Consider the following 12,549-nt stretch of genomic DNA (forward strand, 5'->3'; position numbering starts at 1 on the left):
GGGTTACGTTGGATGGGGCCTTGAAAAGCTGAACAGACGGAGGTTCTTGTATGAAGGTCAGTCAGAGCGTTGCCAGTGTGAGACAAGTTTTTCTTGCCCTCCCTTCCCTAATTCCTCTTACCCCCCCTCACAATTTTTTTATTCTGTTTTGGAAATTTTACCAAGCTACTGTCACTGTCACCTGCCATGGCAACTGTGCATGGGTCCCAGACTCTTTGAGGGCGGTACTTGTTGGTAAAAGTTAGACAATGGTGGCTTGAGCTCAGGTATGGGTGTCTCTTCCCAGCATAGGTTATGTTGGTAACATGGCAGTGATCATCAGGCTGCATCTGGGGTACATTGGTAGTAATTATTGATTCTAAAGCTGGAAGAGCACAATAAATAATGAATGGGGGGAGTCGAGTCATGTAAACTGTCAAAGTCATATGACTGGGTGTCCTCCAACCACAGAGCTCTCTCTGCACCGCCAAGCAAAGAGAACTCCAATTTTTATGAATGGGATGGGCCCTTCCATTCATCCCCAACCTCCTCCGTGCTTGGCTGTCAGCCCTTCGCCAACTGCAACATGGCTGCCCATCATGTAGCTGTTACGTTTGAGAGAAGGTGACTTTCCACTCGAGAAGCTCCTCAGAAGCCAAATTATGTTCCCATCGCTGCTATAAGTTTGAGGCCAAAAGGTTTGGCCGCATTTGTGGGAGGAGTCGTGGGCGGTGGCCTCGTTATTAGAGGGGGACTCACCTGCATCGGACGGACCGCCTCCCTTCCCCTTCCTTCTTTAAATTTCACAGGAGTATGCCCCCTTATTGGCATTGCTGGACACCAAGATCATGGCACACCTCAGATCTTATTGTCAGGGTGACTTACGCTCTGGGGGACATGGGAGACTCTGACCACAAATATACATTGTAGAGATGCTGACTGCTGTGCACTTACTTTCCACCTTGTTTGTTGAACGCACAGGCTAGTGCCACCACCTGTGACGTCACCTTACTTATAACCGGAACACACAGCATGGAGCGAACTTCTAAGCCCAACATGTTGTTCAGGTGCTTGTGCTCTTCCTAAGGAGATAAAGAGAGAACAATTACTCCAACTGGCCGATCACAGACCAATCCATGGCTCCTTCCCGCTCATTATCCGATGGCTGAATATTCAGACTCAGACATCCCTGCTATTGTCCCTGGCTTCATTCTCACACACTTTGGTTATAGGACTGCTTCCACCCACCTTGGACTCTGCCAGTCCGAGGTGGGTGGAAGCAGACCTATAACCCAATTTTATCTTTTGCCCCATGTGCTCCAAGATGGAGACTCTCATAGTTTAGAGTTAGGTCCGCACTATATGGAGGTGCCTGGGCGCGGCTGTGCAGCTTTCACATTTTCTGCAGAATATGTGTATCTAAACCTCTGTTTTGAACCTTAGCGGTGAAACACGTTTCTTTGCATGCTGGCTGGTGAGTGTGCTGGGAAACTTTTTGTTGTTTTACTTGATAAAGCCCTTCCATGTGCACCTTGCTGTAAAGCTGGTGACGCATTGATGAGTGCGTTTGCCATTTGCTTCATTCTCACACACTTTGGTTATAGGTCTGCTTCCACCCACCTTGGACTCTGTCAGGGACCAGAGCACCTCCAGGTGGCGCTGGAACCAGGTCCTGCGGTTCCGGTGCTCACCTGCAGGTGTGTCCAGGCAGCCAGGAGCGGTCAGGTACCAGACCTCCACTGGGTGGTGCTAGAACCTGCAATTCCGATGCTCACCTGCGGGTGTCTCCCAGCTGTCGGCGATTAGGCTGGGTTCACACCTAGGCGTATTGAATATGCGCGTTTGTCGCGTGGTTCGCGTCACGCGTTTTGTATCGCGTTCGGACGGGCGGAAATACGGCAAGGTGTGAACCAGACCCATTGAATACAATGGGATTTAGATGTTTGAGCGTTTTGTAGAGCGTTCGTCGAGCGTTGAACGCGCTACAAAACGTTCAGGTGTGAACCAGGCCTAAGTCTCCACCTGGTGCTGGCCTGGGAGGGTATTTAGCCCCTTCTCACAGTGAGGCCAGTGCCCCAGTATTGTCGCCAAAACCTATATCCTGTTGCCTCTTTGGACCCTGGGGTCTCCTGATCTGTGGCTCCCCCTCTTGTTGCCCTGCTCCCCAGATTTACTTGACCTGTTATACTCTGTGTGTGATTCTGCTGTTTGCATTTAGTTTGTGGGGTTGCTTGTGTTTATATGATTTTGGTATGTCTAATAAACTATAGGTTCATAGCCTTGTTTGGTGTGGTTGAGTATTTGGTCCTCCTGTACAGATAGCTGCATGCGGTGATGGGCACCTGTGCACGGTAGGGTGGCCACCTTTTCTTCAAGCGAAACCCGAACACTCTAGCGACGTGCAGACATTTTTTGGGGAGCATAAGTCATAGCTTATTCATATGAACATAGCGCCGCCCATTCATATGTAAATATCATAGTTGAGACTGGGGGGGGCCAGTAGCCCCTATCTTAATTTTGGTTGCCCCTGTCTGCTTGACATCTTGTGTCCAGGTTTCTGATACCATGAAACCCGAACACAGCATTCAAAACCCGGACTGTCCGGGTGAATCCTGGACAGGTGGCAACCCTAGTGCACGGTATCATGATAGACTCTTCCCAATCCACCTGCTACTTCCTCTAATATAATATGTGGAGATAGACCCCTTATCATGGCTACAGAAGGTGTGCAGACCCAGGAACCCATATGCAGAGTCCTCATCACCAGAGACCCAACTTAATGACATAGATTGTACCAATGGTTTAGATGACCTAAAATGTGCCACATCGTATATATTTTATATATTGACTAAAATAACTTTTATTAGTATTTTTATTATAATAATTATTTTGTTTTCTTGCTTGAGGCCGGCCTGACATGCACATAACATGGGACTACCCTTAGCCCTGTGTCCAGGGCCTTCTTTAACGCAGGGCAAAAGGGGCAGCTGCCCAGGGCCCAGTCATTGTTGTGGGACCCAAAGGGCAGCTGCCAAAGGTGGCCTTTGCACCTGGATGGGGGATAGGGAGTCTGCCAGGTGAGGGAGGGGGGGGGTTGGTTAGGGGATCGGGATGGGTCGGGAGTGGGGGGCCCAAGAAAATGTCTGCCCCGGGGCCAATCAATATTAAAGACGGCCTTGCCTGTGTCTCAGCTGATACTTGCATAGACACCAAAGCTTGGCTTGGCCTTGGCTTTATGCCTAAGGTTGGGTGAATGTCCTGGCCTGGAGTTGGGTTCACTGTTCCCCATTCATCTCCTTCTAGCCAAGCGACTTGTGGTCAGAGACATGTGACCAGTTGCAGCTCACCCAGAAGTGCTGACAACGGTATTTTTAACCAAAAAAAAAGGTAAAACTACCTAAATCGGCATCAGAAGGGTAAGTTAGGAGTTAAAATTTGGACTTTGTCCAATGTCATCTGGAATATCTGCGTGAGCTTCTGGGCGTCAGGCGGCTAAAGCTGGAGCTGATGTTATTTGTAACACAAGTACATATCTTATCCAGACTGCAGACAGCTGATTGGATTAATCTTGCTGTGCAGAGTTCATTATATGCACAGAATGTAATTTTGTCTGGTGGGTGCAATAGGCAGAAAAACGTGGAGGCCGGATGACAAGGTCCATTGTCCTTGACAAAATCCCTCTGCCAGTACCCGAGCCGGGACAAGCACACAATCTCAGGGCAGACAAAGGTCAGGTCTTCTCCATACAATAGAAGTAGAAGTGTCTTAGGGATGGATGCAGCACGAATACCTTATCAATCTCTGATAGAAGAGCACAAAGTGAGCAAATCTATCTATAGATAATGCTCCCTGTCGTCAGGATTCTGGGCTCATGTAGGGATTATTTCATTGCCTGCAGACAGGTTCCTCCGAGCACTAGTTATGTGGTGTGAGGTGTGCTGGCCGGGTATATTAGGTAAAGAATGGCACCACAATGAGATGCACTGTTGGTCATGCGCTCCCAGGGCCGGATATACTCTCTCTGCTGCCCCAATGCCAGGTTCCTCAATGCGCCCCCCCCCCCCTGTATGAAGGCTGCATACCAGTGATCTCGGTGACATTGCCAAGATCACGTGTACATAACAAGCGGCGGCTTCCCCGCTGTACATTTAGCTACCCACCAGTCACCCGGAACTGCATGTCCCGGACATCGGGACACAGGAATTCCACACCCCTGCTGCCCCTCTACTCCCTGCTGCCCCAAGGCCGGCCTCGGTTGGCCTTGTGGGAAATCCAGCCCTGTGCGCCCCCATACGTTACGGTAATGCACGATCAAATGCACATTATACTTTGCATTAGCACAATGATCTGCAATCTCCTGTGGGTTTCAGGCTCATGGTAGAGGTCATGGGATCAAATCAACCTTTATTTGTAGGCTTCAAATTTGGATGGTCTGAGTGAACCCCCCAAGAAACGTGGACTTGTAGGATTAGGCTGGCTATCCTGTTGCCTGGCAAGTGGTCTTTGCCTTGAGGACGGATAGGTGAGGCTTCTGTTTAGACCCATCGCCAAGCACTGTAGGGTTAGAGGGGTGTAGGAATAGTGAAGGCAGAGACAGGGAAAGGTAAGGTGCAGGAGTAGAGGGAGGACAGATAAGGTGCAGGAGGAGAGGGAGGACAGATAAGGTGCAGGAGTAGAGGGAGGACAGATAAGGTGCAGGAGTAGAGGGAGGACAGATAAGGTGCAGGAGTAGAGGGAGGACAGATAAGGTGCAGGAGTAGAGGGAGGACAGATAAGGTGCAGGAGTAGAGGGAGGACAGATAAGGTGCAGGAGTAGAGGGAGGACAGATAAGGTGCAGGAGTAGAGGGAGGACAGATAAGGTGCAGGAGTAGAGGGAGGACAGATAAGGTGCAGGAGTAGAGGGAGGACAGATAAGGTGCAGGAGTAGAGGGAGGACAGATAAGGTGCAGGAGTAGAGGGAGGACAGATAAGGTGCAGGAGTAGAGGGAGGACAGATAAGGTGCAGGAGTAGAGGGAGGACAGATAAGGTGCAGGAGTAGAGGGAGGACAGATAAGGTGCAGGAGTAGAGGGAGGACAGATAAGGAAAGCATGGCAAGGATGTGCATGGACTACAAGAGGCTTACTCATTGTCGGCCCAATCCTATGGTAAAACCTCTTGGGGAAGCCTGTCGGAGGTGGAGCCACTGTCTGATTGAGTGATGGGGATTGTGGGCTGAGTCCACTATACGGCAGGACATCTTCTGGGCAAATGTTGTGCTGGGCTTCTGATGTGTCCCTCTGCCATGGAGGAGGGATGTGCTACCTCCAGTACCTGTACCCAATTTGTCCTTTACTACATATGGAGCCAAGATGGAGCCACGATATTTGGCTTTGTGGCACAGTACAGGAAGTAATACATTGTTCACAGGAATAAGACAGCTTCCTGGCGGGCTCGGCACGCGGAGCTGCAAACACGCCCGAGCCCATCCTTATTCAGGAACTGATACAATTTTGATAGTGAAGTACTGTACAAGAACAGATACATTGTTCAAAGTGCAGTACAGGAACCGATACACTGTTCACACCCTGAGACGGGTAACGTGGAAGTCGCACCATATATCACCGACCCAACGTTCACTTTTTGCCGGGATGTTCCTTTATTTTAAAGGAGAACTATGAGGGGGGTGCTTTTCACTCACCTCATAGTTCTAGCCGACCTGTGACAATGAGACTGTCACAGGTCGGCTCAGTAGATCGGGAGGTGAGAGAACACATACCGGCGTTCGCTCACCTCTCGATCCTGTCACGGCTCTCTGCCGTGACAGGGGGAGGGGCTGGATTCCCCCCTCCCCGCTCCGATCTGCCAGCGCTGACTGGTTTGCAGATCGGATATATGTTTTATCATTGCATCTCCCTTTGTATAGCCCTGAGGAAGGGAGTGCATTCGACCCCCTGATACTCCGGCTGCGGCGTCTCAGTATACCGCGAGCTGTAGCTCCCTATATACTGAGCCTAGGGTGACGGGAGGACGCTAGTTTGTGTCTTCCCGTTACCCTAAGGAGAACTATGGGCGAAAGCCCTGACCCTCATAGTTCTCCTTTAATAATTGGCCTCTAGAATTTTCTACAGCTAATAATCTCTGTGCTGCTAACCGGAAAGCTCTTGAGTATTCAGCTCCTGAACCCGCGCTCACTTTGAAGGTCTTATCTCAGGCCCGGCAGCTTGCCCCAGGGTTACATTTTTGCTGCCTCTGGGCTGGAGATATTAAAATGTATAAAATATTCTGCAGCCGCCTCAGCCGCCCCTGCGTCTCTATTTGCCTTCCATTGCTTCTTCTGTTGTATCAAAGTATGAATGAAATTAAAACCGCTTTATGAAGTTTGCACAGTCAGAGGCAAATATTAATAAGTGTAAGAGAACAAAGCGCTGGGAGTGACACCATGAATATTATGAGCCATCGGTGAGAGACTACAGCCATAATATATATATGAGCCTCTAATGCACGATTTGTTATTATGGCAATGACTGTCCGATATAGAGGACATCAGCCCCGGGAACGCAGCACAGGGATGGTGGGAGCCCCTCATAATGGGCACAGCGGGTGTACAGACCCGGGAACTCAGCACAGGGATGGTGGGGGCCCCTCATAATGGGCACAGCGGGTGTACAGACCCGGGAACTCAGCACAGGGATGGTGGGGGCTCCTCAAATTGGGCACAGCGGGTGTACAGACCCGGGAACTCAGCACAGGGATGGTGGGGGCTCCTCAAATTGGGCACAGCAGGTGTACAGACACAGAAAATAAGGTGGGCAGATCTGGGACACTATGGCCATTAATATGGAGTTGCTCACTTTGGGTCTATAACCCCCACCACTCTTCTTGCTTTCCACAACATATTAGAGGGTGTCTTGGGAATTTGGCCCATATGTGAGGTCAGGTACTGATGTTGGATGAGAAGACCTGACTCACAATTGGCGTTCCAATTGATCCCAAAGGTGGAAAACTATGGGCAGAAACCAGCAAACCCAAAAAGCTATGAATAAGCCACATAGTGATCAGAAAGAGTCATCATCACCAAAAACATCACAGAGAGCAAACAGGTACTGACCGAACTGATGTCATGCAGCATGATCGATTTCTTCTTGTCCACCACTTGACCAAGATGTCCGAATGTCAGCTGAGGGGGAAGGAAAACATTTTCAGATTCTTCATTGCACAATAATGTTATCACAGATACAGTGTATGGAACTAGGATCTTGTTCAGGTGGACCTGTCATCGGATACATTGTCAGGGTGACCCTGCAGAGCCCACCATATAGAGTCTATGGTGGGCTCTGCAGGGTCACAGGTGGACTATGTGGGCTCTTTAAGGGATGTAACTAGAAATCACAGGGCCCCATACAAAATTTTGCTATGGGGCCCTGTGATTTCTAGTTACGCCCCTGATTGTTATGCTGTGTAATGCGCTCACAGCGCTCCCACTGACAATGCCCTCATCTGCTGTTCTCTCCAGGAGGATGGCGCCATCTTGTTCCAGGCATCATCCAGGGTCACCATCTACTTCCTGGACTGAGATGCCGGCTCAGAGATGACACAATCATGTAAATCCCGGTACCTGTGCAGTTCTTGGCTGATGTTGTCCTAACAACCAATGAGGCTTTGTGGCCTACTAGGACACCGCCAGACGACCGGCAAACTGGCCAAATTGTCCACTGGTGTAAATGAACCTGTGGATATCTTGGGTTGGGGTCTAGCTCATGGTCAACCTGAACCTAAAGCTCATTTCTAGACATGTGCGATTCGTTCCGAATCGAAATTCAGACGAAATTTCGGAGATTCGGATGTATCCGAATTCCGAATAGAACGAATGCAAACTAAACTGAATTTCCGATTCCGAATTTCCGATCCGGAATTGAACGAACGGATGAAACAAAACCGAAACGACATTTTGTGTAGACTACCGATAACGAATTTCGTCCTAATCCGAACCCTGAAATGATTTGACTTTTGGACCCAAATCCCGGAAAACGAAATAACGCAAAATCCGAATGAAAACGAAACGAAACTAAATTAATTTTTTTTGCCGCTGCGCATGTCTGCTCATTTCTATTCCAGAGGAACCTAATGACAGGTTTTGTTGCACAATTCTCTCAAAGATGCAACACAATCCTGCAATTTCTTCCAGCCTGGCAGAGGTCTTCTTCACCACCACACAGGCCCGGATTCCCCCCAAGGCCACCGAGGCCCGGCCTTGGGATCCGGGCTCCGCCGCCGAGTCTCTCCTCACTGTAGGGAGCAGAGCGGCAGGGTTAAAACTAACCCTGCCGCTCCGTGTACATGAGTGCTCTCCATTGATGCAAAGGGGGTAAGGGTTGGCGGAGGGGGCGGGCGGCGTATTGCGGAACCTGGCCTTGGGGCGGCAGGGAGAGTAAATCCGGCCCTGCCTCCACTTTCTTCCTCACCAATATGGCGGTGTTTCATGATGAATTCGTCACAATGATGGCGCCATATGGTAAAAGTGTCTTCACCTAGATTGGTCACACGTGCCGGTACTGACGACGAGAACGTCTCAGGGTTTTAAGTTTGTGTCCTCCCGTTACCCTAAGGAGAACTATGGGGAAAAACACTGACCCCATAGTTCTCCTTTAATCGCTTCCGCTAAGTCCGATGGAGCTTATTACTATCACAACCGCCCCTCTGGCTGAAGAGAACCGTCTACCGCAGATAACGCACGCCGCCGAGATTAATCCACTTACCGGGAAGCTGATTTCCTCTTCCAGTATTTTGTTTCCGACAACCTGCAGCAGATTAAAGGCACAGCGTCATTCTTTTATCCTGAACCTCAAATCATTTTTCAATCTGCATTGTTCATGTAAGAATGAATGAATGGATAAAATAGGGGAGGGGCATTAATGTGGCAGATGAAGTTTAATGTCGATAAATGCAAAGTAATGCACTTTGGAATTAAAAATAAACAAAATACAGGGGTACGGGTAATATACAGGGGTACAGGTAATATACAGGGGTACAGGTAATATATAGGGGTACAGGTAACATACAGGGGTACAGGTAACATACAGGGGTACGGGTAATATACAGGGGTACAGGTAATATACAGGGGTACAGGTAATATACAGGGGTACAGGTAATATACAGGGGTACGGGTACTCCTAGAATGAGATCCTAATAGGTTGGACTTGATGGACTTATGTCTTTATTCAACCTCAAATACTATGAATGACAAATCGTACGCTTTGAAGAGTTTTTGTTTGGATGAGGGCGACCATTTTGTTCTATCTAGAGATATAAGCAGCATGCTATTACAATCTCCATGAGGTCTCATGGTCTGGAATGGTCTCATCTGTTAGTGTGCACCTACCTTCACCACTGTCCCACTGAACCTTCTTACCAGGACTGATGGAAATGTAGTTTTCATTTCCATATAATGTTGACAATATTGGGAAATTTAGGTCACTTGGAGTCAGCAAAGAAATGATGGTGGTTCTTAAAGAGATTCTGAGACCTTGCCCATTGTGCGTCAGGATCTGGATCTGAACCCGGGGCCTCTGCTGTAGCTGGCGGTGGTTCTACCTGCTGAGCCACTTTGGATAGCTCCTTGCCTGATCTCCTGTGTAATCCTCAGGTAAACCTAGTTTCTGCTGAACTCTGAACTCCTTGCTCCTCCCTTCAACTTCCTATTTAAGCCCCGCCTCTGCACTTCCTGTTTGCCTGATTATTGTGCTCCTGCGAATATCTTGCTTCCTGCTCCCTCTGTGATACAATCCGCTCATACTGCGACCCGTGTACTGACCTTTGGCTGCTGATTCACCGACTACTCTCACCGTCTTCTGCTACATACCTGGTACCTTTGCCTCCTGACCTCGGCTTGTTCGCTTCTGCCTGCTCCTCCACTACTACCGTCTGCTTGTGTACCGAACCCGGCCTGTTATACAACAAATTGCCTGCTGCTTCAGCTACTGGACTCCGCGCCTGATCCCAGATCGTGACATTGTGACGATGTCTCTGAAAAGGACCCCCCCGATCCCCTTATACTCACCTTACCTGCAGATCATCGCTTCTGTGCAACCAGCGAGAAGCACCTTTAGAAGTAGAAGAGCATGTGACCTGATCCCTTGCGATGGTGGCCAACAGCCAATCACTAAGTCCATGCACTGTCACATGACCAGGAAAGTCACGTCGCTGCTCGCCCTGTCACTGACACAGCTGGCCAGCGTTGTCCGATCCAATAAATGAACAACTATAGTTCTTATTGCTGATAAAGTGAATGTTGGTTCTGATAGAAAGGTGTCTGAACACGCAGAGCATCGCTGGTTGTCCTGTATGGGGCTGTGTAGCTGCAGACCGGTCAGGGGGCCCATGTTGACCCGTGTCCACCACCAAAAGCACCTACAATAGGCATGTGGTCATAAGAACTGGTGTGATTAATCATATTTCTTTTACATCATGTGGATGGCCGGGTGGGTGCGTCACTTACCTGGTGTAGAGATGGCACCAGGATGTATTATGGGTAGAAGACAAGCCGGCAGAGGCAGTGTGATGCTCTGGGCGATGTTCTGCTGGGAAACCTCGGGTCCTGCCATTCATGTGGATGTCACTTTCACGTGCACCACCGACCTAAACATTGTTACTGACCAAGTAGTCCCCCTTCATGGACACGGTATTGCCTGATGGCAGTAGGATAATGCACCAAGAATGGGTTGAGGAACACAACAATGAGTTTGAGGTGATGACTTGGCCTCCAAATTCTCCTGATCTCAATCCAATCGATCATCTGTGGGATGTGCTGGAGAAACAAGTCCGATCCATGGAGGCCGATCACCTCACACCTTACAGGACTTAAAGGATCTGCTACTGCCGGCTTGGTGCCAGATACCACAGCACACCTTCAGAGGTCTAGTGGAGTCCATGCCTGGACAGGTCTGGAAAGGGGGGACCTACTCAATATGGGGGGGTGGGTGGTCACCCAGATACCACAGCATACCTTCAGAGGTCTAGTGGAGTCTATGCCTGGACAGGTCTGGAAAAGGGGGACCTACTCAATATTGGGGGGGTGGGTGGTCACCCAGATACCACAGCACACCTTCAGAGGTCTAGTGGAGTCCATGCTTGGACAGGTCTGGAAAGGGGGGACCTACTCAATATGGGGGGGGTGGGTGGTCACCCAGATACCACAGCATACCTTCAGAGGTCTAGTGGAGTCTATGCCTGGACAGGTCTGGAAAAGGGGGACCTACTCAATATTGGGGGGGTGGGTGGTCACCCAGATACCACAGCACACCTTCAGAGGTCTAGTGGAGTGCATGCCTGAACGGGTCAGGGAAAAGGGGACCTACTCAATTTTAGGGGGGTCATCCAGATACCACAGTCTACCTTCAGAGGTCTAGTGGAATTCATGCCTGGACAGGTCTGGCTGATCGGTGTATATAACACGGATTAAACACATTACATGCATATATGATCTTAGGGGAAGACTGATGGTGACAGGGTCTCTTTAAATAGCGACGCTCCTTTAAACAGACGCTCATAACCAGGAGCCTGAAAAGCGCGTTTCTGGAACGCGGCGTATTACTAATTCAGCATTTATGAGATTATCTCAGCCAATTAACCTCCTCGATGTCTCACACGGGGCCGATATAAACACGACACACTTCTCCCAGAGTAACAATTATTTTCTCTGATCCGCGGCCGGCCTGGCGGTGTGTACACGGTCCTCCGTGCGTGCGGCGGGGGGGTCACATTGTACTGACCCTCTCAGCTCAGATCTCAGCCATCAAAGGACACATTCGGCTGGAGCACACTGCGTACGCGCTGACAATCTTTTAATTACTTCCCCCCGTGTCGCTCCGCAGATGGAAGTTTCAGGGTGTAAAAAGAACAATTTATTTATGGAGGTTTTATTTAATTTAAAGTTGAACTCCGGGATCAGCATGCGTTCTCTTCCTGAATCTCGGTGAGCTTTGTGTGTTTCTTACAGATCTGTGCTGCAGCAATCCAGTGCGCCATCTTTGTTCAGGCATCATACAGGGTCACCATCTACATCCTGAACTGAGATGTCGGCTCAGAGATGACACAATCATGTAAATCCCGGTGTCTGCCCAGTTCTTGGTTGTGTTCACAAATGTCTGGCACAGATCAGCCCCCTGCTGCAGCTTCTCACTCTGTGACTGGATACAAAGTTACAATGTTGCAGACTGATCACTGGGGGAGGGGAGACTGAAGAAATGCTTCCTCCTGCCTGCAGCAGACTGATCACTGGGGGAGGGGAGACTGAGGAAATGCTTCCTCCTGTCTTTTTTTTTTAACCTGACGAACTATGTAACCGCATAGGATGGACCGACCATTGATGTGCAGCCCCGCCCCCTTAATGAACACCTGACTATAAGAACTTGGTTTGTCTGGCTACGCACAGGACCGGATTTCCCACAAGGCCAACCAAGGCCCGGCCTCGGGGCAGCAGGAAGTAGAGGGGCGGCAGGGAGTAGAGGGGCGGCAGGGAGTAGAGGGGCTGCAGGGAGTAGAGGGGCAGCAGGGGGTAGAGGGGCGGCAGGAAGTAGAGGGGCAGCAGGG

At 49.7% G+C, this 12,549-nt stretch overlaps 1 protein-coding gene across 1 annotated transcript in view; it reads right to left on the reverse strand.

Annotated features, from left to right (window-relative positions):
- LOC108794906 (cGMP-dependent 3',5'-cyclic phosphodiesterase-like) overlaps positions 1-12,549 on the reverse strand; it is a gene marked incomplete at its 3' end in the record, with an annotated part of 167,647 nt that overhangs the window by 43,004 nt on the left and 112,094 nt on the right. Inside the window, exons 10-12 of the mRNA XM_018566048.1 lie at positions 8,718-8,759; positions 7,070-7,138; positions 934-1,061 (exon numbers count right to left, since the gene is read on the reverse strand). Of these exons, the coding sequence (XP_018421550.1) occupies positions 934-1,061; positions 7,070-7,138; positions 8,718-8,759 (239 nt within the window). The remainder of the gene's footprint in view (positions 1-933; positions 1,062-7,069; positions 7,139-8,717; positions 8,760-12,549) is intronic.

Source organism: Nanorana parkeri, unplaced genomic scaffold, assembly GCF_000935625.1.
Source record: "Nanorana parkeri isolate BGI_ZX_2015 unplaced genomic scaffold, ASM93562v1 scaffold911, whole genome shotgun sequence".
In the NCBI taxonomy this organism is placed as follows: domain Eukaryota; kingdom Metazoa; phylum Chordata; class Amphibia; order Anura; family Dicroglossidae; genus Nanorana; species Nanorana parkeri.